The sequence below is a fragment of the Mixophyes fleayi genome, chromosome 4 (genome assembly GCF_038048845.1).
Source record: "Mixophyes fleayi isolate aMixFle1 chromosome 4, aMixFle1.hap1, whole genome shotgun sequence".
In the NCBI taxonomy this organism is placed as follows: Eukaryota; Metazoa; Chordata; class Amphibia; order Anura; family Limnodynastidae; genus Mixophyes; species Mixophyes fleayi.
The window spans coordinates 121,214,317-121,239,445 of record NC_134405.1 but is presented as its reverse complement, the minus strand read 5'-3'; the positions used below and the strand labels follow the sequence as shown (position 1 = coordinate 121,239,445).

The 25,129-nt window shown below is 40.6% G+C and overlaps 1 protein-coding gene across 2 annotated transcripts in view; it reads left to right on the top strand.

The window, feature by feature from the left end:
• Nucleotides 1–25,129, top strand: part of APBA2 (amyloid beta precursor protein binding family A member 2) — a 284,025-nt gene that overhangs the window by 188,685 nt on the left and 70,211 nt on the right. For both annotated transcript variants that reach the window (XM_075208107.1, XM_075208106.1), the window contains 2 exons: nt 6,677–6,763; nt 24,591–24,776. In XM_075208107.1, the coding sequence (XP_075064208.1) occupies nt 6,677–6,763; nt 24,591–24,776 (273 nt within the window). The remainder of the gene's footprint in view (nt 1–6,676; nt 6,764–24,590; nt 24,777–25,129) is intronic.

Genomic DNA, 25,129 nt, shown 5'->3' with positions numbered 1-25,129 from the left:
GGAGCAGTTTTGCTTGCTTGCTGGCGCTGCAATCTACACAAACAACATTGTGGTGGGATATCCCCTTAATGTCACCAGTGACTTCCTCCTTACAGAGAGGACTTGAATTTGTGCCCTGAATTAGTCTATCAATTCAAGGCATTACTAATAGAATCATGCTGACATGGGCCTAAGAGTAACTGTATTTTATAATACTAGCTTAAAACACATACTAAAACTGATGTGTTTGGCGTTATAAGGTGGGTGTGACGATTATGTATTATTGTTATTTTCCCTTAATAATCAGGTATGACAATTTATATTGTATGTAGAGATGGGCGGGCTCGGTTCCCCCGATCTTTTGCATTAGTATTTCTGGCTGTCAAAAGTCCTGTTTGTCAGCAATCTGAAAAATAATTTTTAGCACTCCCAAGTGCTTTTGGGGTGTCCCCCATTCTTTTGCATTAATATTTCTGGCTGTCAAAAGTACTATTTTTTAGCAGTCTAAAAAAATAATTTTTAGCACTCCAAGTGCTTTTGGGGTGTCCCCCATTCTTTTTCATTAATATTTCTGGCTGTCAAAAATGTCCTATTTGTCAGCAGACTAAAAATATAATATTTAGCACTCCAAGTGCTTTTGGGGTGTCCCCCATTCTTTTGCATTAATATTTCTGGCTGTCAAAAGTCCTGTTTGTCAGCAGTCTAAAAAAAAAAAATATTTAGCACTCCAAGTGCTTTTAGGGTGTCAACCATTCTTTTGCATTAATATTTCTGGCTGTCAAAAGTCATATTTGTCAGCAGTATCTAAAACAATTTGTAGCACTACAAGTGCTTTGAGCTCAGAATGGATTCAAAGCAGTCCACATATGAGCAGAATAAGCAACCAGGTTCTGTCACCAGTCCTGATGGTAGTTTTCCCAGTACGTCATCTGGGCAAGGCGATGTCAAACTACACAGTCTTTTGAAATCAGTCAAAAAAACACACTCCAAATTTTTTTTTACTGTATTGAAGCGAAAAAGAAGTGTAACTGAGGAAAAGTTAAGTGCCGATAAAAAAGAAATTGGCAACATGCCATTCTACACACGCAGTGGCAAAGAGAGAATGAGGCCTTCACCTTTCTCTATTAGTGGAAGATCCAAAAATGTTACCGAGCCTACAAGTGGTGCACAACTACTGTTACGCGTCAAAGCCGAGCTGCAAGATAACAGTAAGGCATTAGAGGATAATGTTTGCTCTGAATCACAAATGACACCAATCCCTGTGGAGAGTCCATCCAACAGTGGGATGTCTAATCGTGAGCATTCTGTTAGTGTACCCATAAAGAGGGACCCTTTTAACAGTTCTGCTGATGTGTGCCTGAACAGCCCGAGTGTAGCCGGTGATACACAAATTGAGGATGCCACTATGGAAATAGAAGAGGATGAGGGGGAGATTTGTGTAGGCGACGAGGGCGCTAATGATGATGTTGATGAGGATGAGGTTGTTTGTGTAAGTCCTGCACCCGTGGCAGCAGTTCTGGCACGTGACAAAAAAAAGGGCATTGTCATACCAGGCCATAAAACTAAAAAATCCACTTCTTATGTGTGGAATTATTTCTACCCCAATCCAGACAACAACTGTATAGCCATTTGTAGTGTATGTCAAGCCACAGTCAGTCGAAGGAGGGACCTTAACCATCTTGGAACCTTGTCTATGTTATGCCATTTGACGAGAGTTCATGGCAAAGTGTTGGGAAAAGCTGAAAGTTCTTCCAAAAAAATTACAAGCACTCCATCATCAGCTAGGACCCTATGCTCACCGACATTCCGACGGCTACAAAATACACCCACCACACCATCCTCATCAATATCCTCAGTAGCGCTCGGAGTTAGCCCTGCATCCCACTTATTAAGGCTGGATGACTCCTGCACTATTATTGATTTCTCTAAGGAAAGCGTTAGTCCAACTGCTGCTGCTGTTGCTGCTGCTGGGGGTGAATCGTCAGCCCAGAGGAAGGCCCAGAAAAAGAGCAGTCCTACATTTCAACAATTAACTGTGAAACAATCATTTGCTAGGGGAAGCAAATATGAAAGCAGTCACCCAGTCGCCAAGCGAATCATAGACGCCAGGGCTGCCATGTTAGTGTTAGATCTGCGTCCAATATCCACAATAAACGCAGCTGGTTTTTCACAGTTAATTGAGGTTTTGTGTCCGCGTTACAGAATTCCATCGCGACACCATTTTTCCTTAAAGCTATTCCACAACTATACCAAAAAGTGTGTACAAATGTGGAGATTGTGCTGAAAAATGCCATTCTGCCCACTGTCCACTTAACCACAGATATGTGGACAAGTGGAGTGGTCAAACCAAAGACTATATGACTGTGACAGCCCACTGGGTTGGTCATTCACCTTCACCAGCAGGAACAGCAGCAGCATGTACACCACTACGTAACATTTATCACAGGCAGACCACTCTTTGTATCACTGGCTTCACTAACAGGCATACAGCTGACAATTTGTTACGCAAACTAAGAGATGTGATTGATACATGGCTTATACCACTTGGACTCTCCCCAGGATATGTAATTTCTGATAACGCCAACAATATAGTGCGAGCATTACAGCTGGGTGATTTCCAGCACATTTCCTGTTTTGCTCACACCATCAACTTGGTGGTGCAGAGCTTCCTACGAAATAACCGTGAGGTGCAGGAGATGCTTTCGGTGGCCCGTAAGATTTCAGGCCATTTCAGGCATTCGGCCACAGCATGTAGGAGATAGCAGCAGCTCCAAGAGCAGTTTAACTTGCCCTGCCACCAACTTAAGCAGGAGGTGGTAACTAGGTGGAATTCCATCCTGTACATGCTGCAGAGGATGGAGGAACAGCGCAAAGCCATCCAAGCGTATTGCACAAGTCATGACATTGGGAAAGGAGGGGGGATGTATTTCACTCTTGCACAGTGGGGAATCCTTTCAGTGCTGTGCAAGGTGCTGAAACCATTTGAAGTTGTGACATGTGAAGTGAGTGCAGATTCTGCTAGTTTGAGCCAAGTCATTCCTTTAATTAGACTATTGGAAAAGCAGATTGAGAAACTGAAGGAGGAGATGAAATCAAGCAATTCCGCAAAGTATGTTGGCCTTGTCAATCAAGTACTTCATTCGCTTTACAATGATCCTCGAGTTATTAAGATCTTGAACTCGGATCAATACGTTTTGGCCACTGTGCTTGATCCAAGGTTTAAGACCTACATTGAGTCTTTGCTTCAAAATGAACGAGATGTGAACTTTTGCAAGGAGCTATTGCTCAGAAAGCTGGCCGCTGAACTGGGCTTTGGCTTGACGACGTGTCCTGCTTCACTTTCTCAACCAGCTGCTGCTCGTAAAAAATTTAATTTCCCAAAAAGAAGCAGGGAAGACACAAGGGGCAGACCAGAACAATTTAACATCTGGGCTGGTTTGAAGGATTTTTCAAAAAAATGTGTCACCTTGCCCATAACTCCATCCAATACGAGTATAAACATGCAAAGGATGGTGGAGGATTATTTTCAAGAGGTAATTGATATGGAAATGTCAGACAGTCTCTTTTCTTAATGGGAGGAAAAGCAGGCCATTTGAAAACCCATGTACAAACTTGCTTTGCAATACCTAAGCTGCCGACCCTCCAGTGTGTACTCTGAACAAGTGTTCAGCACAGCCGGGAACTTAGTCAGTGATCGCCGTAGAGGGTTACTTCCCAAAAATTTTGAGAAAATGATGTTTATAAAAATGAACTACATCTTCCACGAGGAAGGCCTTCACCATCAAAGACATCCAAGCACTGACTGTTCTCTAATGGCGGATTCAAGTGGCGATGAATTGATAGTCTGTGATGATGACATACACACTGATGAGGGTGAGGATGAAGCTCCAGATGATGACGATAACATCTTTTTAAAACTTTCTATTTAAGTTTATTATTATTATTAATTTTTATTTATAGGGCACCACAAAGTATCCGTAGCGCCGTACAAGGACAAACAATAGCACAGTACAAGGTGAAACAGCACAGTACAAGTAACAGTAAGCAATATAACTCTGGGGGCTCAGGCACAGCATGAAAGAGAGGATGGGAGGGGAAAAGTGAGTATAGGCAGGTAATTATGGCCCAAGAGGGTGGGCACGGATGACAGGTTGAGAGTCACTGAGGAGAGTGGAGAGAAGCGAGAGGAGACAGAGGGCAGAGGGACCGAGAGGAGGTGAGCTGAGTAGCTGGAGAGCGCAGTTAAAAGTGATGGAAACAGGAGGTAGGAGAGCCCTGCTCAAAGGAGCGTACAATCTAAAGGTCTAGGGTGCAATCTCCCCCCAAAGAGGAAAGGGACTTGGGGCATTACCATATCACGTACCGTCTTGAAAGGCTGCTGTTTTGGCAATTTCTCATTATGGGTAGGGTGTCATACACAGACTGACCCCAAACTGGCTTTGTCCATTTCAATTAATATTGTACAGTCTATAACGGCTGATTTTTTTTGTATTTTCTACAAGTGGAGGGGGGCCTATAGAGACAGAAACCAAACTGCCTTTGTCCATTTCTTTACATATTTAACTAGAAGTGTAGGGTGTAATATACACCCAAAGACGATGGCTGCATTGCCAATATGCATAGATGGAGAGGAAGACAATTTGGTTTGTGTGTAGAATTAATGAAGGCCTACCTACCAGGAATTAAACTGTTTTTTTGATAATTTAGTAGCTTTACAATTACATTACTTATCCAAGAAACAGGTAGAGCACTAAATTTGGTTATTTTATGCCCAAAAACATTGATTTTCCAACAAAATAGCAAAACAAAACCAAACAAAACCAAAACCAAAACACTCAATGGCGGTTTTGCAAAACCAAAACCAAAACCAAAACACGACTGTAATCCAGATCCAAAACCAAAATCAAAACCAAAACACGGGGGTCAGTGAGCATCTCTAATTGTATGTAACCTTGTAATGTAGTCTCAATGTGTGCTTTGCTAAAGGACATGAGTCTGAACCTATGCAAGTGTCAATAATGTTTTGAAATTAGCCAGAAAGAGATAGATAGGCATCTCTGAGGAGTTTTTTTTGTTATGCAGAGGATGTGGACCTGACCAACCAAGCCGAAAGAGCAGAGGCGAGAAATCAGGCCCTGTGAACATTCCAGATCTCAGCATCACATCCCTAGCTCACTTTGAAAGCCCTGTGACATTTGGGAAATAAATCTATCCTTATTGACAGCTAAACTCCAAAGGGGGAGTAAGAGCTATGTGGAAAAAGGTTTATAAAATTATGTCTTAGACAATAACATGTGCATTTTCATGAGGGGGTCTATCAAGACTGAAATGTCCCATATTTCTCAATTATTTTCCCTCACACACAGTCTTAAGTAGTAAGTAGTGACTCCGGTTTTAGTTCCTTTATACTGAAGCTTATTTGCGCAACTTATTGTATGTCTTGTTATAAACTTTTTTGTAACTAAGCCTTGGAAACATTTTTTCAAATTAAATAAATTTAATGTGTTCTCCATGATTCTTTGTGAACTTACAAAGCCCAGAGAGGCTCATGCTACATGTGTATGTGATTTGGTGAACATAAGGACACCATAGTAAATCCTTTGTGGTGGCAGAAAAGGTGTATTCATCGCTAAGTGACTAAGGTGACGCTAGTCACAGCTAACTGTTCGGATTGCTGTATCTAGAACAGGCTGGGCGTTTGTGACAGAGGGTGACACATAAGGGCATTAATACATTTGTGTAGACAATATACCTGGTGATAAATGAAGGTTGGGATATTTAGGTGGTTGGTATAAAATGAAGACACTGCTGCAAATCGCAGCGATGCATATTAAAACATCATTGCTATTTACTATGCCGGGGCTACACAAGGAGGTTACTTACTATGGAGGCTATTTACTATGCCGGGACTACTAAAAGAGGTTGCTTACTATGGAGGCTATTTACTATGCCGGGGCTACTCAAGGAGGTTGCTTACTATGGAGGCTATTTACTATGCCGGGACTACTAAAGGAGGTTGCTTACTATGGAGGCTATTTACTATGCCGGGGCTACTCAAGGAGGTTACTTAGTGTGGAGGTTATATACTATGCTGGCGCTACTCAAACACCGACTATACTAAGTGTTTGATGTCTTCACTGGCAGTGTACCCGATCAGAACTGCGCATGCACAGCTAATCTCCAATTTCTCCTGTGTTAACCTCTTGATAAATTGTGTGATGGCCATTCCCGGAGAAAAAAAGCTTTTTTGACTGGTCATAAATAGACCCCTGTATATTAAAGTTTTGAAGTGGTTAATGAAGGTAAAACAAAGGGCTCTCCCACATCTTTATTATAGTGTCCTAGGGGGCTCCAAATTAAATCCCCTCCTTTAAATTAGACTTTTGTTCTTATTGTTAAACTTTTTGAACCATATTAGCCGTGGTGAAACACTGATATTAGTGACATAATTCATTTATCTATACTCTTCCCTTGCATAGAATAATTTGATTTTTAGTTTACTGTGGGAATTGTGTAAAGGCATTCTGTTTACATTGTAAGAGAATATGTATTTGAGTAACTTGAGTTCACAATAGAGTACACCCATTATTTCAGACCTTCAAACATTTCTATATGTCACTTTTTATGTCTCACTTTTATTGACTGTGATCATTTAAATTTGTAAACTAATTATTTTCTATTGGTTGCCACTTTTTAGAATTCTGAAGGAGATTCACAGACGTTGACAGAAGTGGATCTTTTTATATCAACACAGAGGATCAAAGTTTTAAATGCTGACACACAGGTAGGCTTTATATGAATTGCTCTCCGTTCTTCATGAAAAAGTAAAACAAAATATATAGAGTGACTATATCATGGGAATGAGTGTGAAAAGCTAGTGCATTTGTGGTTAGTACATTCATACAATGCTTATACTATATTTTTCTTTGTATGACAGATGTCACATTAATATTGCAATTTAAAAGAAAGTTGTTGTTATAGCGAGTAGTCATTCATTTTCATACATAAGAGGAACATGTAATGTATGCACAACATTAGATCTCCAGTTATGAATTTGAAATACACAGTAGGGAGTTAAAATGTCATTGATTTCCATAAAAGTAAATTTCACAGTTTACAATATCTGGAAGCTAAGGAAATACTTTTGACTGAAATTATTTTAGATCTAATCCTGCTAAAGTCAACCCTTTCCAATGGACATGTCATGCTGGGAGGTGAGATATTCCATGCCACATGCAATGTTAGAGGAAAACGATTATAATAGAGATGTTGTAATAATTTATTTCCAGGAACAGCGTTTTTTTAAAGAGATCTACCAACTATTATTATTTATCCATTCTACCTCTCCATCCCTCTTTAGAAAAGGGTAATTAAAAAAGTGAAAATTAATGTGGATTGCAAAATATTACTGACTGCCTCCCACTATATAGGTGTACACCCACATTTGGGTTTTGGAACAACTGGGAAATCAATTTGCCTTTACTTTCATGGGACTGCCAGTCTTAGTGGACATATGCATGGTTGAAAGAATAAAAAGTCAATTCTGCTTAATACCCCTCTACAACCACCTCCTTCATTCATTTCAACATTTCTGATTTTCACCCAAAAGACTGCTCAGTTTACTCTAATCTATATTTTAAACTAATCATGAGAGTTAGTGGACACTGGTACTATCTCTATTACATGTGTCACTTTTATGTGTTTGTTTTTTAAATTGTTTGGAGTTTCCCTAAAATTGTATGTTCCCATATAAAGTGTGCCTGGAAGGTACAAAAGGTAACCCATTGAAAGTATAGATTGATGTTTGATTTCCAGCACCTCTGAGGATGTGTAAATACCAAGGAAGAATAATGCTTTGGATCCCTGGACCTGCTTGTGTAGTGGGAGAAGCCACCTATCTGGTGTACCCCCGCCCCATTCAGTGGCTATGAAAGGGGCACCAAATAGTTTATATATTGGGGCCTTAAATATCTCTTGGTGGCCCTGCTCCTGTTAAACTGAGGACATCCATCTACAAGCACGTGTGTTCTAGCTTTGGCCTCACTAGTCACAGGCTCCAACTATAATAGCATTCCACTCTGTGGATCCCTTGGGTTCCAGTGACACTTCTAACTTCCTATAATGCACTATAATCTGGTCTGCGTATATCCATACCTAAGAATAGTAATTGGTGAGTCCAGGGGAGCTTAAATTTGAGAACTGTCAAATTATGGAAATATAAGATTAAAAGGGACGACCTGGGATAAGTGCAGAGCTTGCAGTGCTGGAATGTGGGTGTTCGTTAAGTATCACTGAAAAAGCACAATAAAGGGAGCTGATGGTAAAATATATTTTTATTACCCTTTATTCAGAAAGAATAGCTTAAAAATAATCCAGATTTCAGTCTATTCTTTGTTTCTCATAGGGATGCTTAGCAGTGTTTATCCAGGGCAAAAGTCCCTCCCCAAACATCAATAGTGAAATTGGTAGCATCTGAGAGGGAGGCCTGCTCTTCCTGGCATTTCAGGAGACTCACGAAATTTCCTGGTATGTCTCCTGGACATTTTGTGAGAGTAGGCAACTGTGGTATAGCTTAATAGATTCAGTATGCATAAGAAAAATAATTTTCCTGACCATCTAATGACACAGGACATTTATAAATATACCTGTCCAGTAACACATAGCTTGACCTACATTACAGATACAGAAAAATGAAAACCATCCAAGCGAATTAGATAGCTACTCTATCTGTCCAAATGAGGGCTACTACAGGGGCTTTGTGATTTTTCCCCATAATACTCAGCTAGCCTCATCTGCTCTAGATCAAAGAGATATATATCTGCCGCCTTCATTATTAGACCTGCTGTGATGAAAATGGAAATTCATGTTTATTCTTTTCTGTCATTCTTATCGCTTGACATTGTGGCAAAAAGGTCAATTATTACACAGCCAGTCAACCTAATTGTAGCCCTTCCATCATGGTTCATTGTATCTCTTTTTTGACTCATTTAATTTCCTTCTGCTTTATAATGCACATGAAAGCAAAAAATCATTTTTTATCAACATGCAGTTATTTATTTAAGCACAATGCATCTTTTTGTGTGATGCCTCATAACAAATATAAAATAAGGCTTCAGAGTTCACATTTGTCATTGAATTAGACAATGGGAATGCTGGTCTCTCCACCACTAAATTATTACTTGTTCAACTTCATAATACTTGGGTAAGAAAACTGTCAATATAAAAATACATTTTTTTACCTAGACTATAACAATAGAATGTAGTTCCTTACAAAACTGAACACCTTAAATAACACAGCTGCCAGATCCCATGCTGGATTTCCCATTGAAGAGAAAATATTACAGTACAAGTTGCTATTACATGAAAGAGAATTTGAAAAACATCAAATAAATGTTTCATAGTTTCCATACCAGGACTGACATTGTACTATTGGTGTGGTACAAATCGATCAAAGCAGACAACAATGATTACAATATCCTATTTTAGCTACAAATCATGTAATGAAAAAATCAGTTACCTTCACACCACTGTGCTATGCTACTTCACCTTATGTTTGTAATCCCAGTGATAGAGTTGAGTTATAGTTTTCACTTCAGTTCTACATCTTTATGAAATGTGTGATAGAGATCTGACTGTTAACTCTCACAAGTTTGGCCCTCCCTACCTCCTATCTCTTCATTCTCTTTGTAATGTTTCCTTTGTTATAGTAGTGTCTTATTATTAAGTTGCTTTCTCTATAGTCTCTTGCATTGATTTTTACTGATTCTATTGTTTCTCTTGTCCCTTATCTGTATTTTTTTTGTTTGTTTTTTGTTTGTTCTGTGGCGCCATATCAATAAATTAAGATGATGATGATGATAATCCAAAACGTAGCCTTTATTATTTGTCAGTGTTATCTGGTGTATTGGATCGCACAGACCCCATTTAACACCATTAACCTAATAATAATACACATGACCCTCCATAATTTTTTAATGAAAAAAATGGGAGTAGGCTGGGTAAACCTGGAAGCATCCCCTCCATGTGCAATGTGGTTGCAGGACTTTTTCCAATGTGTTTTCAACAGGTTGGATGTTTATGACTGGGATGTGGTCTTTACTTATATTTTAGTACAGCTAAACAAGTATTTAGGGCTTGCATAATAATACATTTAAAAGAATTGGGACATCCATGTGCCCTGATGTTTGCCCCTTCCAACTTGATCTGACCATTTAGGTTCACTGTGAATTCACATATTTTCTGCCTGGTTTGGAGATCAATGGAAGTAAAAGACATTTAACTTACAAGTAAAAACTTTAATGGAGCACATGACTGTTGCCCCCCCCCTTACTTCCCCAAGTTGCTTAGCAGAGAAAAATGTTTGAACCAAACAGTGAGGCGCATTTACTAATGTCAAGTTGCTTTAATAAAAGGAGAGGGTATCTAATGAACTTTTCGGGGCTGTCATATACAGTATATATTAGTTGACAACCAGAAACCAGTTTGTAAAAATGCTCAAAAGACCAATAGTCATTTATGAAGAGTCCTGGTTATATTCAGTCTGAGATCTTCAACCCTGACTTTACATATTTGCCCTAGTAAGGTAATATGCATGTAGGTATGGTTCACAATTAATTTGTGCAATTATTCAAGTGTGTTGCAAGTAGTCTAGTTTTCTGCTCCTGCATTTCCTCTACCTCCAGAGTTACATATATTCCCATGTTATATTTGATTTATCAGATCTCTTTTGGTTTAATACCAAACCAGTTAATTAGTACATCTAACCTTCCAGGAAAAACAAATTAGCTGTCAGTAAAAACATGTTTTGTGTGAGAAAGTGTCTCCAAGTACCAGCAATCTTTACATATGGCACATGTTGTTGGGCCAGTTAAATACTAACTTATCATAAATTTTATACTGATATATTAATTAAAACTTCATTTACAAGTAGATGTTATTTTTTGTAAACATTTAATATTTATTTGAATTACCCATCTAGAAAACAGTTCTGATTGACTGTGTTGTTTTTCTCCCACTTCATTTAAGAGAAAGTTACCAAGTGTAATGAAATGTTTCAAGCAGTAGATCTAGTGGTGAACTCTATCCATATAATTTAAATTTATATACTCCAATTTACTAATCATTGTTATTCATATTTAAATAAATAAAAACAAAATGTAAACAAAATATACTGGATAAGTAATTGGGCAATCTAGTTACTAACTGAAGTATCAGTACGAAGAACCCTTGATATATAAGGTAACACATTATCCAAAGTATAGTTAACTCTAAACTCTCTAAAACACCATTTGGTCAGAGTATTCCTGTCTATTATCCTATTATAAACATTAGCTTTACCTCTGACCTTTTACCAAGATATCCCTTATCCTCTCTCTCATCACTCCCGATATATTAAAGCAACAATCCCAGGCAGAAGTTTCTTTAAGTATCTTTTAAGCATGCATTTGATCTCTCTAGAAGGCTGACAAGTATGGCTGCCTGCCACACTCACAGACTCATACTCTATGCATGGCATGTGAAGTCAGAAGGGGAAGAAGGAGTGGAGGATTTTACAGTGCAAGCTGAGCTCAGTGGTGGGGCGCCAAAGTCTGTTTGCTCACTACATCATATGTCATGTGACTGGGGTTACCATGGTAGTCACATAACCTTGTGGAAACTGCTCAGAATTATACATCATTAATAGCAGCCTGAAGAAACAAGAGAAGGAAAAATGGTAATAACCAAGTTTCTACTTATAATCTCCCACAGTGATTTATGTTAAAAAAGAAACCTAATTTTTTTCATGGGATTGTTGCTTTAAGATTTTTCTCTTCATTAAAGTTAAGCAAATACATATGTTTGCACATCTACTTGAGCTAGGTTGTCTCTGCTATTTATTTGTATACATCATCATCATCATCATCATCATTTATTTATATAGCGCCACTAATTCCGCAGCGCTGTACAGAGAACTCATTCACATCAGTCCCTGCCCCATTGGAGCTTACAGTCTAAATTCCCTAATATATACACACACTCACACAAAGACAGACAGAGAGGGAGACAGACAGAGACTAGGGTCAATTTTTTTTTGATTGCAGCCAATTAACCTACCAGTATGTTTTTGGAGTGTGGGAGGAAACCGGAGCACCCGGAGGAAACCCACGCAAACACAGGGAGAACATACAAACTCCACACAGATAAGGCCATGGTCGGGAATCGAACTCATGACCCCAGTGCTGTGAGGCAGACGTGCTAACCACTAGGCCACTGTGCCCTAAGGCATCACAAACCACTTTAACAAACCCTTGGGCTTTAGAAATTATATTTATTAAAGTTGAGCATATAAAATGCAAACAAAATTATATAACATCCAAGTTCAGGAAACACGTCAAGATAGCAACTGTTGTACAGTGACAACCAACTAAACAGAACTGTGCACAATATGCAAAAAATTAGCAGCAAAGGTGTCTCTGATTCAAAATGTCAGTAACTGTGCAGTATAAATACTACAGTTTACCACAAACTGCCAGATGGACAGAGAGCCATGCTTCACTGTTGTGTTTTAAACATAGGATGCATCTTGACATTGGACGGAACTGAGATACATACACTTTCCTTTTATAGAGAGACATCTTCTGAATTTCCCAGTTGTGTCTCTCTGATGGCAGCAATAAGTACACAGGCACGTTTAATTCATTCCACGCCATAGCTGTGCTTGTTTTTATTTTTGTCACCCCGTGAAATTGTTTAGTGGATTGATGTTAAGCTCAGCCTAGTTGAATGATCCTCCATAAGAAATTCCATTTTCCATGACGCTAATGCCTCAAGGATTGTCTTTTCATGTGCTGTTTCCTAAATCCAGCAAAGTGAAAGAGATGGATATATCAAAATGCTAAATATTTTGCATTGAAATGTGAAATCAAATTTTTATGGTGTAGTTTAGGGCAAGCTTATCTTAAAGGTACATTGGCATGGATAATGTTTTGTACTCTATTGCATATTTACATTTTTATCTATATTGGAATCAATGAGACTTATTTAATAATATGATTCAGTGCTTTGAAACTAGAGATGTTCACTGACCTTCGAGTTCTGGTTTTGGCTTTGGTTTTGGATCTGGATTAACTTTATGTTTTGGTTTTAGTTTTGGTTTTGGTTTTGGCAAAACCGCCCCTTGCGTGTTTTGGTTTTGGTTTTGTATCCCTATTTTTTCTAAAATCCCTATTTTTTTTGTTGAAATCACATAATTTTGCTCTTTTTTTCCCTACATTATTATTTAACTCATTAACACTAATTTCAAGTCATTTGCAGTCAATTTTGACCACCTCACAGGTCACAATATTATTTTCATACACTTTCAAACAAAGACTGCAGCGACTATGGCCCACCCTCTTGGGCCATAGTTACCTGCCTGTACTCACTTTTCCCCTCCCTCCCTCTCTTTCATGCTGTGCCTGAGCCCCCAGAGTTATAGTGCTTACTGTTACTTGTACTGTGCTGTTTCACCTTGTACTGTGCCATTGTTTGTCCTTGTACGGCGCTACGGATACTTTGTGGCGCCCTATAAATAAAAATTAATAATAATAATAATAATAATAATGCTAAGCGACAGAGAAATGACACAAACGCACGGCAGTTCATAGCACATCTAGGAAACATTGCCACACAGCATTGGTAGAAAAGAAAAGTGGTGCGAGATGGAATTGTCCTTGGGCGCTCCCACCCACCCTTATGCAAGATATTGAAAAGTACATGTACAGTTTAACAAAGCAAGTACTCCTGCCACAAGCAGTGCCACTTTCATGGCTGAAGTGCTTGGTTTGTTTGGGCCCCCCCAAAACAAGCTAACAATGGGCTAAAGGCACCTAAGCAAACAGTGCTGTTAATGAACTCTACTGAGGCAAGTCATGCACCAGTGGAAGCAGTTCTTGCCAGTGGCAAAAAGAAGGCCATTTTCATGCCTGGGCATAAGAACAAAAAATCCACCTCTTATGTGTGGAATTATTTTTACAGAAATCCTGACAACAGTTGTCTAGTCATTTGTAGCATTGTACAGCCTCAGTCTGTAGAGTTATGGACCTTAACCGTCTAGCAACCTCATCCATGTTCCGCCATTTGAAGCGAGTTCATGAAAAGCTTTTGTGAAAATCAGAAACTTATGCTAAAAAATAACAACAAGTAGTCCAACATCAGCTACCTCCTGTAACGAGCTGCGGCGGTACTCACAGCCGCCGCGGCTCGCTTCTCATGTGCTCCAGCATCCCGGCCGTCACCTTGACGACCGGGACGTCATTTCCTATTCCTGCCCGGCCGTCACCATGGCAACGGCCGGACGCCTCTGCTATAGCGCTGCGTCCCGGCGGTAGGCGGGCGCATGCGCATGTCAGGCAGCCTGTAGGCTGATTAATCTAAGGTCTGGTTTACAGGCATTAGCCTGCATCTGGGTATTTCAGGGACAAGCCCTGATTGGCCCTGCTCTGTATGAGCAATTAGTCTGCAGCAGTGTATCCTACTCTTGATTGGTCTGTACTTGTACTTAAGGCAATGAGGTCTGCTGCCTCATTGCCGGTTATAGCTTCTGCTACCCAGTCTGCTGACCTGCTTTGTTCCTGTTCTTGTCTATTGAACTTCTACTGATTCTCTGTGTATGACCCTTGGCTTGGATTTGGACGTTGCTTGTGAATCTCATGACCCTGACCTCTGGCTTGAATACCGACCTCCCTGTCTGCTCATGACCCTTGACCCCAGCTGGTATACTGGTACTGTTGTCTGCTGCCGGCCCCTGACCTCTGCTTGGATTCCACTCCGTTTGCCTGGGTTCTCCCCAGCCGGTACACACTTCACGGCCCTCTCAGTCCGCAGCCCAGTCTGTCCCCACCATCAGGGGCTCCAGTGAACACCTGACTGGCAGAGTAGACTCCGGGTTGTGTTGTGCCGGCTGGAGGGGTTCCTAACACCTCCCTTCTCTCAGCTAGATCCCAGCACCTGCAATCTACACCCCCAACACCTTCATCATCAGGATTAGGTCACCTCTAGAAAAGAGATGTGTTTTCAAAGAGTATCTAAAGATTTGAAGGCTGTAGGGAAAGTCTGATTGAGCGTGGTAGGGAATTCCATAAGTGGGGAGCAGCACAAGAGAAGTCTTGTAGGCGGGAGTGAGAGATGGTTATCAGAGACGAGACAAGGCGCAGAACAGAGGTAATACCGCTGACAACCTGTTTGAAAAACTAAGGGATATCATTGCAACATGGCTTATCCTGCTTGGACTCTCCTAAGGATATGTGATTTCTGATAACGCCACCAATATTGTTAGAGTATTACAGCAGGGGGGGAATTTTATCACATTCCCTGTTTTGCTCACACAATCAACTCGGTGGTACAAAACTTTTTAAAAAATGACAATGACATGCAAGAGATCCTGTCTGTGTCCCGAAATATGTAAAATCATTTTCGGTATTCTGCAACAGCATGTAGGAGAATGCAGCAGCTGCAAGAAGAATAGAATTTAGAGAGAATGTTCTTTAGTCCAGCGCAGTGGAGAATACTTTCTGTGTTGTGCAAGGTGCTGAAACCACACGAAGTAGTCACCTGTGAAGAGAGTGCAGGCACTGTTAGCTTGAGTCAAGTGATTCCCCTAATTAGACTTTTAGAAAAGCAGCTAGAGAAATTGAAGGAGGAAATGAAACAAAGCAATTCTGCCATATATGTAGGACTTGTAGATTAAGTACTTTATTCACTTTGCCAGAGTTATCAACATCTTGAAATGGGATCATTACATTTTGGCAACTGTGCTTGATCCTAGGTTTAAGAGCTATATCTTCTCTTTCTTTCCAACTGACCCAGATCTCAAGAAATGCAATGAGCTCCTGGTCAGCAAGCTGACAGCTCAAGTGGTACATGACACAATGACGTCTCCTCTTTCAGTTTCTCTGGAAATTGCTGCTAGGAAAATCTCAGCTTTCCCAAGACACCCAGTGGTGATGCAGATGAGTCTGCACAACATTTTGACATTTGGTCTGGTGTAAAAGAATTGCCCAAAAATCGTGACAGCTCTGCCGTAAAATAAACTACAAATTCCATGAGGAAGGCCATTACCTGCAATAACATCAAAGTACATAGAGGTGATGGTGGATTCCAGCGGGGATGAATTAGTATTGTTTGAGGATAATGTACACACTGATGACAGTGTAGATTGCAGGTGTTGAGATCTAGCTGAGAGAAGGGAGATAGCTGATGCTGGTATGCTTGGTAATATTTTGAGTAGAATGGCATGTTGGCAATTTTATGTTTTTCTACAGTAATCGTTCACCTTTATTAGAGAGGTGTTTTTTTCTTTAAAAAGGTACAAGCTTTTTGTTTACATTTTTTTTCCCCTGACTTAAAACCACTATGCACTTAATGAACATAGGATTTAGCACATGAGGTAGAGGGATTAGTATCATCATGACTGAGAAAGAAGAGTGACAAGAACAATGTGATTGAAGACTGGAGAGTGACAAGGACACTGCCACCCCTCCTATTTCTGTATGAGCTATGGTACAGTAGAATGTCACTGGAGACTTTTAAGAACACTGACAGCCCTATTATTACAATTTCTGTTTTAGCACTGAACCCTGCCACCTCTCTTTTTTCTGAGTGAGCTATGGCACAGTACAATGTGACTGCATATTTAGAACAAGACTGCCAGCTCTATTATTTCTATTTCTGCAATGACAATTAGCAATGGAGCTGTCCTATTTGTGTGTTAGCTAGATAACACAGTACAGTGTGACTGCAGATTTAGAACAAGACTCGGCCCTATTATATCTTTTTCAGCAATGACAGTTAGCAATGGAGAAATGGAGCTATCCTGTTTCTGTGTCAGCTATAACTCAGTATAATGTCACTGGAGACTTTAGAGAACAAAGCTACCCTTCCTCTTTTTTTTATAGCTGTGACGTTGCCCAACTGCACTAGAGACCGCCAAGAACCGTGCTACCCCTTCTTTGTCTCTCTGTGAAATGGAGCTGGATCACCATGGAGGGTGGTACTTATAGAGTCCCAAACCCTCGATATCCGACAACGTAACGTTGACGTTTTGCCTCGTTTTCAATTCCGAGAGCGCAGAAGTACCGAGCCGGCTCGGCTCAGTACCCGGATCTGCTAAGTTCAGGTGGGCTCAGTTCTTGGAGAACCGAGCCTGAGCATCTCTATTTGAAACCCATAGCAATCAATTAGATGTTAGCTATGACTTTCTAAATTGTACTGGAAATAATAAATTATCTATCATTTAAAGAAAAGCCCTATCTCTGGCAAAAATAGGCTTCTCTTTATTTCACTGGGTATTGCCGGTAATAGCTTTTGCCAGGTATTGTCGGTGATAGCTTTCACTTGGAATTGCCGGTAATAGCCTTTGGCGGGTCTCTGTTGTGAAAGTTTCTAAACGTAAAGCATGGGAAAGCCAATTTAAAAAGGAGAGTGTGGGTACAGTCTGTAATTATGACTAATCATGATTTTGACTTAATTGAAGGAGTGCAGTAACAAAGTTTTTGCTGTGTATTCATCTCTCTGTTAAGAAGCCTATTTCATTATATCTTGCCTGTGTCATGGTGAAATGTTACCATTTCCGTAATATTGTACTTTTACCTTCCGCTAGACATTCATAATATACCTTATCTCCACACACTGAACTGTATAAATATATTTAGTTTCATATAAGTAGTCAGATAATCTGTACAAATTTGCCAGCACATGAATATCACCGTTCTAGACATCTCTTAATACTGAAATAGTGCACATCAAAGTGACACAAAGGCCGCAGTCAGCAAACCAAATGAAAATAAGAGCAGTCTGGGCTGCAAAGTAGATAACAGTGATTTATACCTTCTTCCTGCATGGCCCAGACAGATAGGACATTTCACAGCCGCATAATCTCCTCATCTACACTGTGGCAGGGAGCCTGACATAAATAAATAAGAATGTGAAAGTCATATCTTCCCGTGTAAAACTAATTTCAGCTCTACTAAAGTATTAGGAAAGTTTTAGCAACCATTTGTAATCCTTAAATCATGCGGAAATGGCTCTTTCTGCATGATTAATGCAAATATTAGTGTCTGTGCCATTTAACAATAGGCTAATGCATTAACAAAACTAACGCTCAATACTGCCATCCCCATAGTTCTCTGTGGGGCCGGCGAACTGGAGTAATTTATTTTGCTCTGAAACTGGCGATAAGAGATGCTTGTTTATGGGATAAAATAGCAAAAATGTATAAATGGGGCTTTAGAGTGAAAACAAAATGTTTTTTATTTAAAGTGCAAAAATTCTAATTAGATTACAACTTCTTTCCGCAAAATTGTCTTTTGCTTTGCTTTAAGACTTGCAGCCATTGGGTCATTTGTTAACATTTAGTTTACAATGTAAGCATGCATCCATTCAAGAGTGAAAGGGTATATATTTGTAAACTGTAAATTAGAAACTGTAAAATTCTTCTGAAACCAAATTGTCAAGTCTGATAGTGATTACTTTCTTTCTTTCTAAATACAATTTGAAGACAATTGCAATGTAAACAGTTAAAACAACATTTTGGGCTAAATTTACTAAAGGGCGGTTTGCTCAAACCACCGGTTTTTGGCTATTTTTCCGGCGATTTTGAAGCCGCCAGATTTACTAAAGCCCAAACCACCGTTAAAACGGCCAGAATTGACATTTTTCAAAACCAACACTTTACAAACCGCCATCCCGATTTTAACAATGATGAACATACAAACTACCAGATTTACTAAGCTGGGGTTTTGAGTACCGCCGCCAAACGGCCAAAATAAAAGAGGTAGTTTTGATTGGCGAAATTGATCAAACAGCATACTGTTTGAGCTACTATGCCAATCAGAACATAAGAGGAAGCTCCACTGACATTTAAATTATTTGGGCAATCATGATTTTTTTTATTAAGAGGCAAAATGAATTTAATATTAACGCATGAGGAATTTTTGTTTTAAATATTTTTTTAAGGGGACACTCTTATAACATTATATTATGTGGAAAATTTGACTATATAATAATGTTAACTGATTGTTAATGGTGGATATAATTATTTATGTTGCACAATTTGGCATTGCATAGTGCCCGAATAATAGAGTAATTAAATAATTTTGTCCCCTTAATATAATTACATTCCCCCCCCCATATGTTAATATTAAATTCATTTTGCCCCTTAATCAATAAATGATTGCCCAAATAATTTAAAAGTCAATTGTGCTTTCTCTTATGTTCTGAATGGTAAAATAGTTCAAACAGGATGTTTGAGCTATCAAGCCATTCAGAAGCAGGTATTAAAACTGTCCTGCCCTGTCTTTTGTATGGTGGTTTTAACAAAACCGCCATACATCACCATTCATTTTAAAATGAAGCCTCAAACCGACCTATAGTAAATGCGCCAGTTTGGACCACTAAAGCGCCAGCGATGGGTGGCGGTTTCAAACTGCCAACAAAATCGATTCCTAGTAAATCGAGCCCTTTGACTATACTTAATAAGAGTATTGAAATTATTTATAAATAGACAGTGACCTGTAATGATTTTAAAAAAGTCGACAGAAAATAAAAATATGTCACAAACTCCCAACCTGTCCCAGATAAAGCTATCTGAACAGCTGGCCGTGACTGGCGTCACCTTAGTCACTTAGCAATGAATACACCTTTTCCGTCACTACAAAGGCTTTATTATGGTGGCCTTATGTTCAGCAGAACCACTTATTAATGTTTCACACTTAAATCACATATACATGTAGCATGTGCCTCCCTGGGCTTCGTAAATTCACAAAGTATCACGGAGTATACACTAGATTAAATTTATTTAATCTGAAAAATGTTTCCAAGGCTTAATTACAAAAATTAATAACAAGACATACAATATGTTACACAAATGAGTTTCAGGAAATAAAATCAGATTTACTACTTACTAGTTAAGGCCTGATGTGTGAAGGAACACATTTGAGAAAAATGATACATTTCAGTCTTATTAGATCCCTCATCAAAATGCACCCATTATTGTCTAATTCAGAAGATGTTAAACCTTTTTCCAGATAGCTATCACTCCCCGCCTTTGGAGGTTAGTCAATAAGGACAGATTGATCTCCGAAATATCACAAGGCTTTCAAAGTGAGCAAGGGATATCCTGACATCGGAATGTTCACAGGACATAATCTCCAACTTTGCTTGTTCTGCTTGGCTAGATGGTTTACAACTTTGGGTCTTCATACTAATCCAAGATCCTATCTCTCCCTGGTCTGGCTATTTCAACAGATTAATGACACTTGCATAAATTCAAACTCATGTCATCTAGCAAAGCACATGTTGAGATTACATTACAAGATTACCTACAATATACATTGTCATACATGAATTCAGCAGAAAATAACAATCAGTCATTAGATATACTACATAATCATCACAATATATATATATATATATATATATATATATATATATATATATATATATAGACAGGGCCGGACTGGGACTAAAAATCAGCCCTGGCATTTAAAGCACACAGGCCCACGTGTTGTGGGCTCCATGCACTATATTGCTGCATACTGATGCTGGCGCAGTGCGCGTTGCTGGTGCAGTACAACATAATGTAGTACGAGTGTGTGTGTGGGGGGTATTTATTTCTCCTAACGACCCTCAACATTACATTGTTAGCACCACAATTACATCAATAAATACCATGACAATACATTATGAGTACGCAAATTATAGCAATAAATAACCCCCCACACACACTCATACTACATCAATACCCACCCACATTACAGCAACTGGCATCACCCCCCACATTACAGCAACCGGCATTACCCCCCACATTACAGTGTCCAGCATGACCCCCCACATTACAGCATCTGGCATCACCTCCCACATTATATCAATATCCTCTTCTACTTATTAACAATACTAAGCCCCAAACACACTACAACATTGCCACCAGCATGCCACCCCATACTACAGTAATACCACCAATTATACAGGTGCCACTGTAGGAAACCAATGTTTTTCTTTTTTCAAATCTCCCACAAAATAGCAACAACGAACAGAATACTTACACACATATAGGTAACAGATACCCTTTTCCCTCAATTAAATAGTAATGGCAGAATTTTCATGAATAAATTAAATGAAACTCTATACTCGCATATATCAAAAAACAAAAACCATAACTATTGAATGATCATTTGAACCTACATGGCCACATTAAAAGCATTTCCATCTTCAGCAAAATGTCAGAGAAAAATATTTTTTTTTACTACAGTAACTGGATATGCGTCTTTTCTATTCATTTTAAATAACACAGTATATAAATTAAGGGGGATAGAGGAGGTGGGTGAGAGATAATTGGATGTGATCCATCAGTTTGATTAGATAGGAAACATTTAGATTATTTACCTGGAGAAGTCTACCCCCGATACAGCAACTTCTTTGGGCTCCCATCATATTCAACAATGAAAGACTTGCCTTTGGCAGAAGTTCATATGACGCCACACCGTAGTGCGACCAGTTCATATTATGCCACATCGTAGTGCCCCAAGGTCATATTATGCCACATCGTAGTGTCCCAAGGTCATATGCCACATCATATTACCCTCAATTCATATTTGGTCATGCAGAAGTGCCCCCAAATCATATTATGTCACAACATTGCCTCCAAATCATATTATGCCACAATAGTGCCTCCAAATAACATTATGCCATAGTAGTGCCCCAAATCATTAGTAGTGCCCAGACAAAAACTCATTCACAAATAAAAATTCGTACAGCATATCAGATACTGAGTGTGAGTCCCAAAAGCAGCTTAATACACCATTTACAATGCCAACAAAAATAGATATATTGACACAATCACAGATAAAATTTATGATAAGCAGTGCTTTTTCCTCTTAATTAAAAAACTCTGTACAGATAAATATGCAACAAACATTACAGCGCAATAATGAGCAATACATAGTGTTTTAAACGTCATTGGATACACAGTAGTGCCCCCAGTTCAAGAAAGGATGGTTAAAAACACATTGCACACGAGAAAATATATGAACTTACCTGATTATGGCATCCTGTGTTCTGTTCTCCTACTGGGCGCGCTGGGCGAGGAGGGATCAGCAGCTGTCAGCTCACACAGGCAGTCGGGAGCAGGAACAGAGGGCAGTGGTCGAAGCAGAAATTTAGAAGTGGGGGTATGGAAAATATAAGTGAATGGACTATGAAGGCTTGATTTTTTTTTTTTTTTAACAATTGTCCCCTCTGTGCATTCCCATTCTTCATTACTACTTGTTTTTTATTATGGCTGCATCCCTGACATTCCCATTCTTAAGATGTCTCTCCCTTTACACTTTCTTTTACCTATGCCCCTGCACCATCTTATCCTTTGTCCCTCTCACTTAACCCCCTGCATCACCTTCTCTGCTGGCTCTCACACATCTTATTGTACCACCTACTCCCCTGTCTCTCTCACACGTCTTCCTGCACCGTCTACCCCCCTGGCACTCACACGTCTTCCTACACCCTCTACCCCCCTGGCTTTCTCACCCCCTCTCAAAGCACCCTTTCCCCTTTGGCTCTCTCACCCCCTCTCACAGCACCCCTTCCCCATTGGCTCTCTCACCCCCTCTCACAGCACCCCTTCCTTTTTGGCTCTCTCATTCCCTCTCACAGCACCCCTTTCCCTGTGGCTCTCTCACCCCTCTCACAGCACCCCTTCCCCTTTGGCTCTCTCACAGCACCCCTTCCCCTTTGGCTCTCTTACCCCCTCTCACAGCACCCCTTCCCCTTTGGCTCTCTCACTCCCTCTCACAGCACCCCTCCCCCTTTGGCTCTCTCACAGCACCCCTTCCCCTTTGGCTCTCTCACCCCTCTCACAGCACCCCTTCCCCTTTATCTCTCTCACACCCCCTCTCACAGCACCCCTTCTCTTTTGACTCTCTCACCCCCTCTCACAGCACCCCTTCCCCTTTGGCTCTCTCACCCCCTCTCACAGCACCCCTTCCCCTTTGGCTCTCTCACACCCCCTCTCACAGTACCCCTTCCCCTTTGGCTCTCTCACACCCCCTCTCACAGCACCCCTTCTCCTTTGGCTCTCTCTCACCCCCTCTCACAGCACCCCTTCCCCTTTGGCTCTCTCACACCCCCTCTCACAGCACCCCTTCCCCTTTGGCTCTCTCACACCCCCTCTCACAGCACCCCTTCCCCTTTGGCTCTCTCACACCCCCTCTCACAGCACCCCTTCCGCTTTGGCTCTCTCACACCCCCTCTCACAGCACCCCTTCCCCTTTGGCTCTCTCACACCCCCTCTCACAGCACCCCTTCCGCTTTGGCTCTCTCACACCCCCTCTCACAGCACCCCTTCCCCTTTGGCTCTCTTACACCCCCTCTCACAGTACCCCTTCCCCTTTGGCTCTCTCACACCCCCTCTCACAGCACCCCTTCTCCTTTGGCTCTCTCTCACCCCCTCTCACAGCACCCCTTCCCCTTTGGCTCTCTCACACCCCCTCTCACAGCACCCCTTCCCCTTTGGCTCTCTCACACCCCCTCTCACAGCACCCCTTCCCCTTTGGCTCTCTCACACCCCCTCTCACAGCACCCCTTCCGCTTTGGCTCTCTCACACCCCCTCTCACAGCACCCCTTCCCCTTTGGCTCTCTCACACCCCCTCTCACAGCACCCCTTCCGCTTTGGCTCTCTCACACCCCCTCTCACAGCACCCCTTCCCCTTTGGCTCTCTTACACCCCCTCTCACAGCACCCCTTCCCCTTTGGCTCTCTCACACCCACTCTCACAACACCCCTTCACCTTTGGCTCTCTTACCCCCTCACAGCACCTCTTCCCCACACTCGTGACCCCCCCCTATGCGAAAATCGCGGCACCCCCGCAACCCCTCCCACGCGAAAATTGCGACACCCCCGCGACCTCCCCCATTCAGATAAAAAAAAATCTGGAAACTCTAGTGTGGCAGTGCACAGCATAACGGGGGAGGGAGTTGGCCAGTCCGGCCCTGTATATAGATATATCTGTCAGTACCAGCTGAAGAATAACGTAATTAAGGCAATCTGGCTGAAAGTATGTATGTGTTTATTTATTAAAAGATTTTATGCACCGCCTATATATTGGGGTGGGCTGGCAAATTTTAGCTCAGTGGGCAACTCAGCAGCCTATTAGGAACATTTTAAAGGAAAAAGATGCAGGTGGCCCAGTGATCCAGCCCAAAGTAGCCCACTATGGGACAAACCCGGGGGAAAAGATGCCCCCCTACCTCCCAATCCAGCCTGTTCCTGCATATTACACATTGTTTTACAGAGAATAATTATAAAATTAAGGTCACTAAAAAATAATCCTAAAAAGTGTATTTTAGCTAGTTACTAAGGGAAGGGAAAGTTTGTACAGTATGTATGAATAGAAAATATAAGCATTTTGGTGGAAATCAACATTTGCACGTGCCCAGTCCCTGATGCTTCCTTGTGGATCTGTATTTTATAGCTCTGTACTGTCCCCAGATTTTGCTTCTGCTTCAGGCCCTGAAAGCTACATTAGTGTTGATTTACTTGTGTGTAAAGTAGATTGTAGAAAATAATTTGTTCTGAGCTCATGTGATTTATTCTCCATATACAGGAAACAATGATGGACCATGCACTGAGGACAATCTCATACATTGCTGACATTGGTAACATTGTTGTCTTGATGGCAAGACGTCGGATGCCAAGATCTGCATCTCAAGATTGTATAGAAACAACACCAGGTGCTCAGGAAGGAAAGAAGCAGTACAAGATGATCTGCCATGTGTTTGAATCAGAAGATGTAAGTTTTTGCTTTATATTAAATTGTAAAATAGGGACCCATCGTCCCTCCAGCTAGCAGCACCAGGACCCCTGCAGTAAGGACGATAAGTCCCATAGCACCATGGTGTAACTGCAACTGTGCAATGTCCCATACTGTGGGGTAGCCATGATTTTGCTACTTGTCTGTATAAAACTTCTCCTCCACACTAAGCAGGCTTCCTTTCTATAAAATAACGGTTTGGTAAAGGATGGGATATAAAGAAAACTAGAAAACATATTGAATTACTATATAAACATGTTGATATCTTCTTCAGCAAAATCCTAAATGGAGTGTTTTAGAGTTAAAGTTCTAGTATCAGAATATTGTGGGCT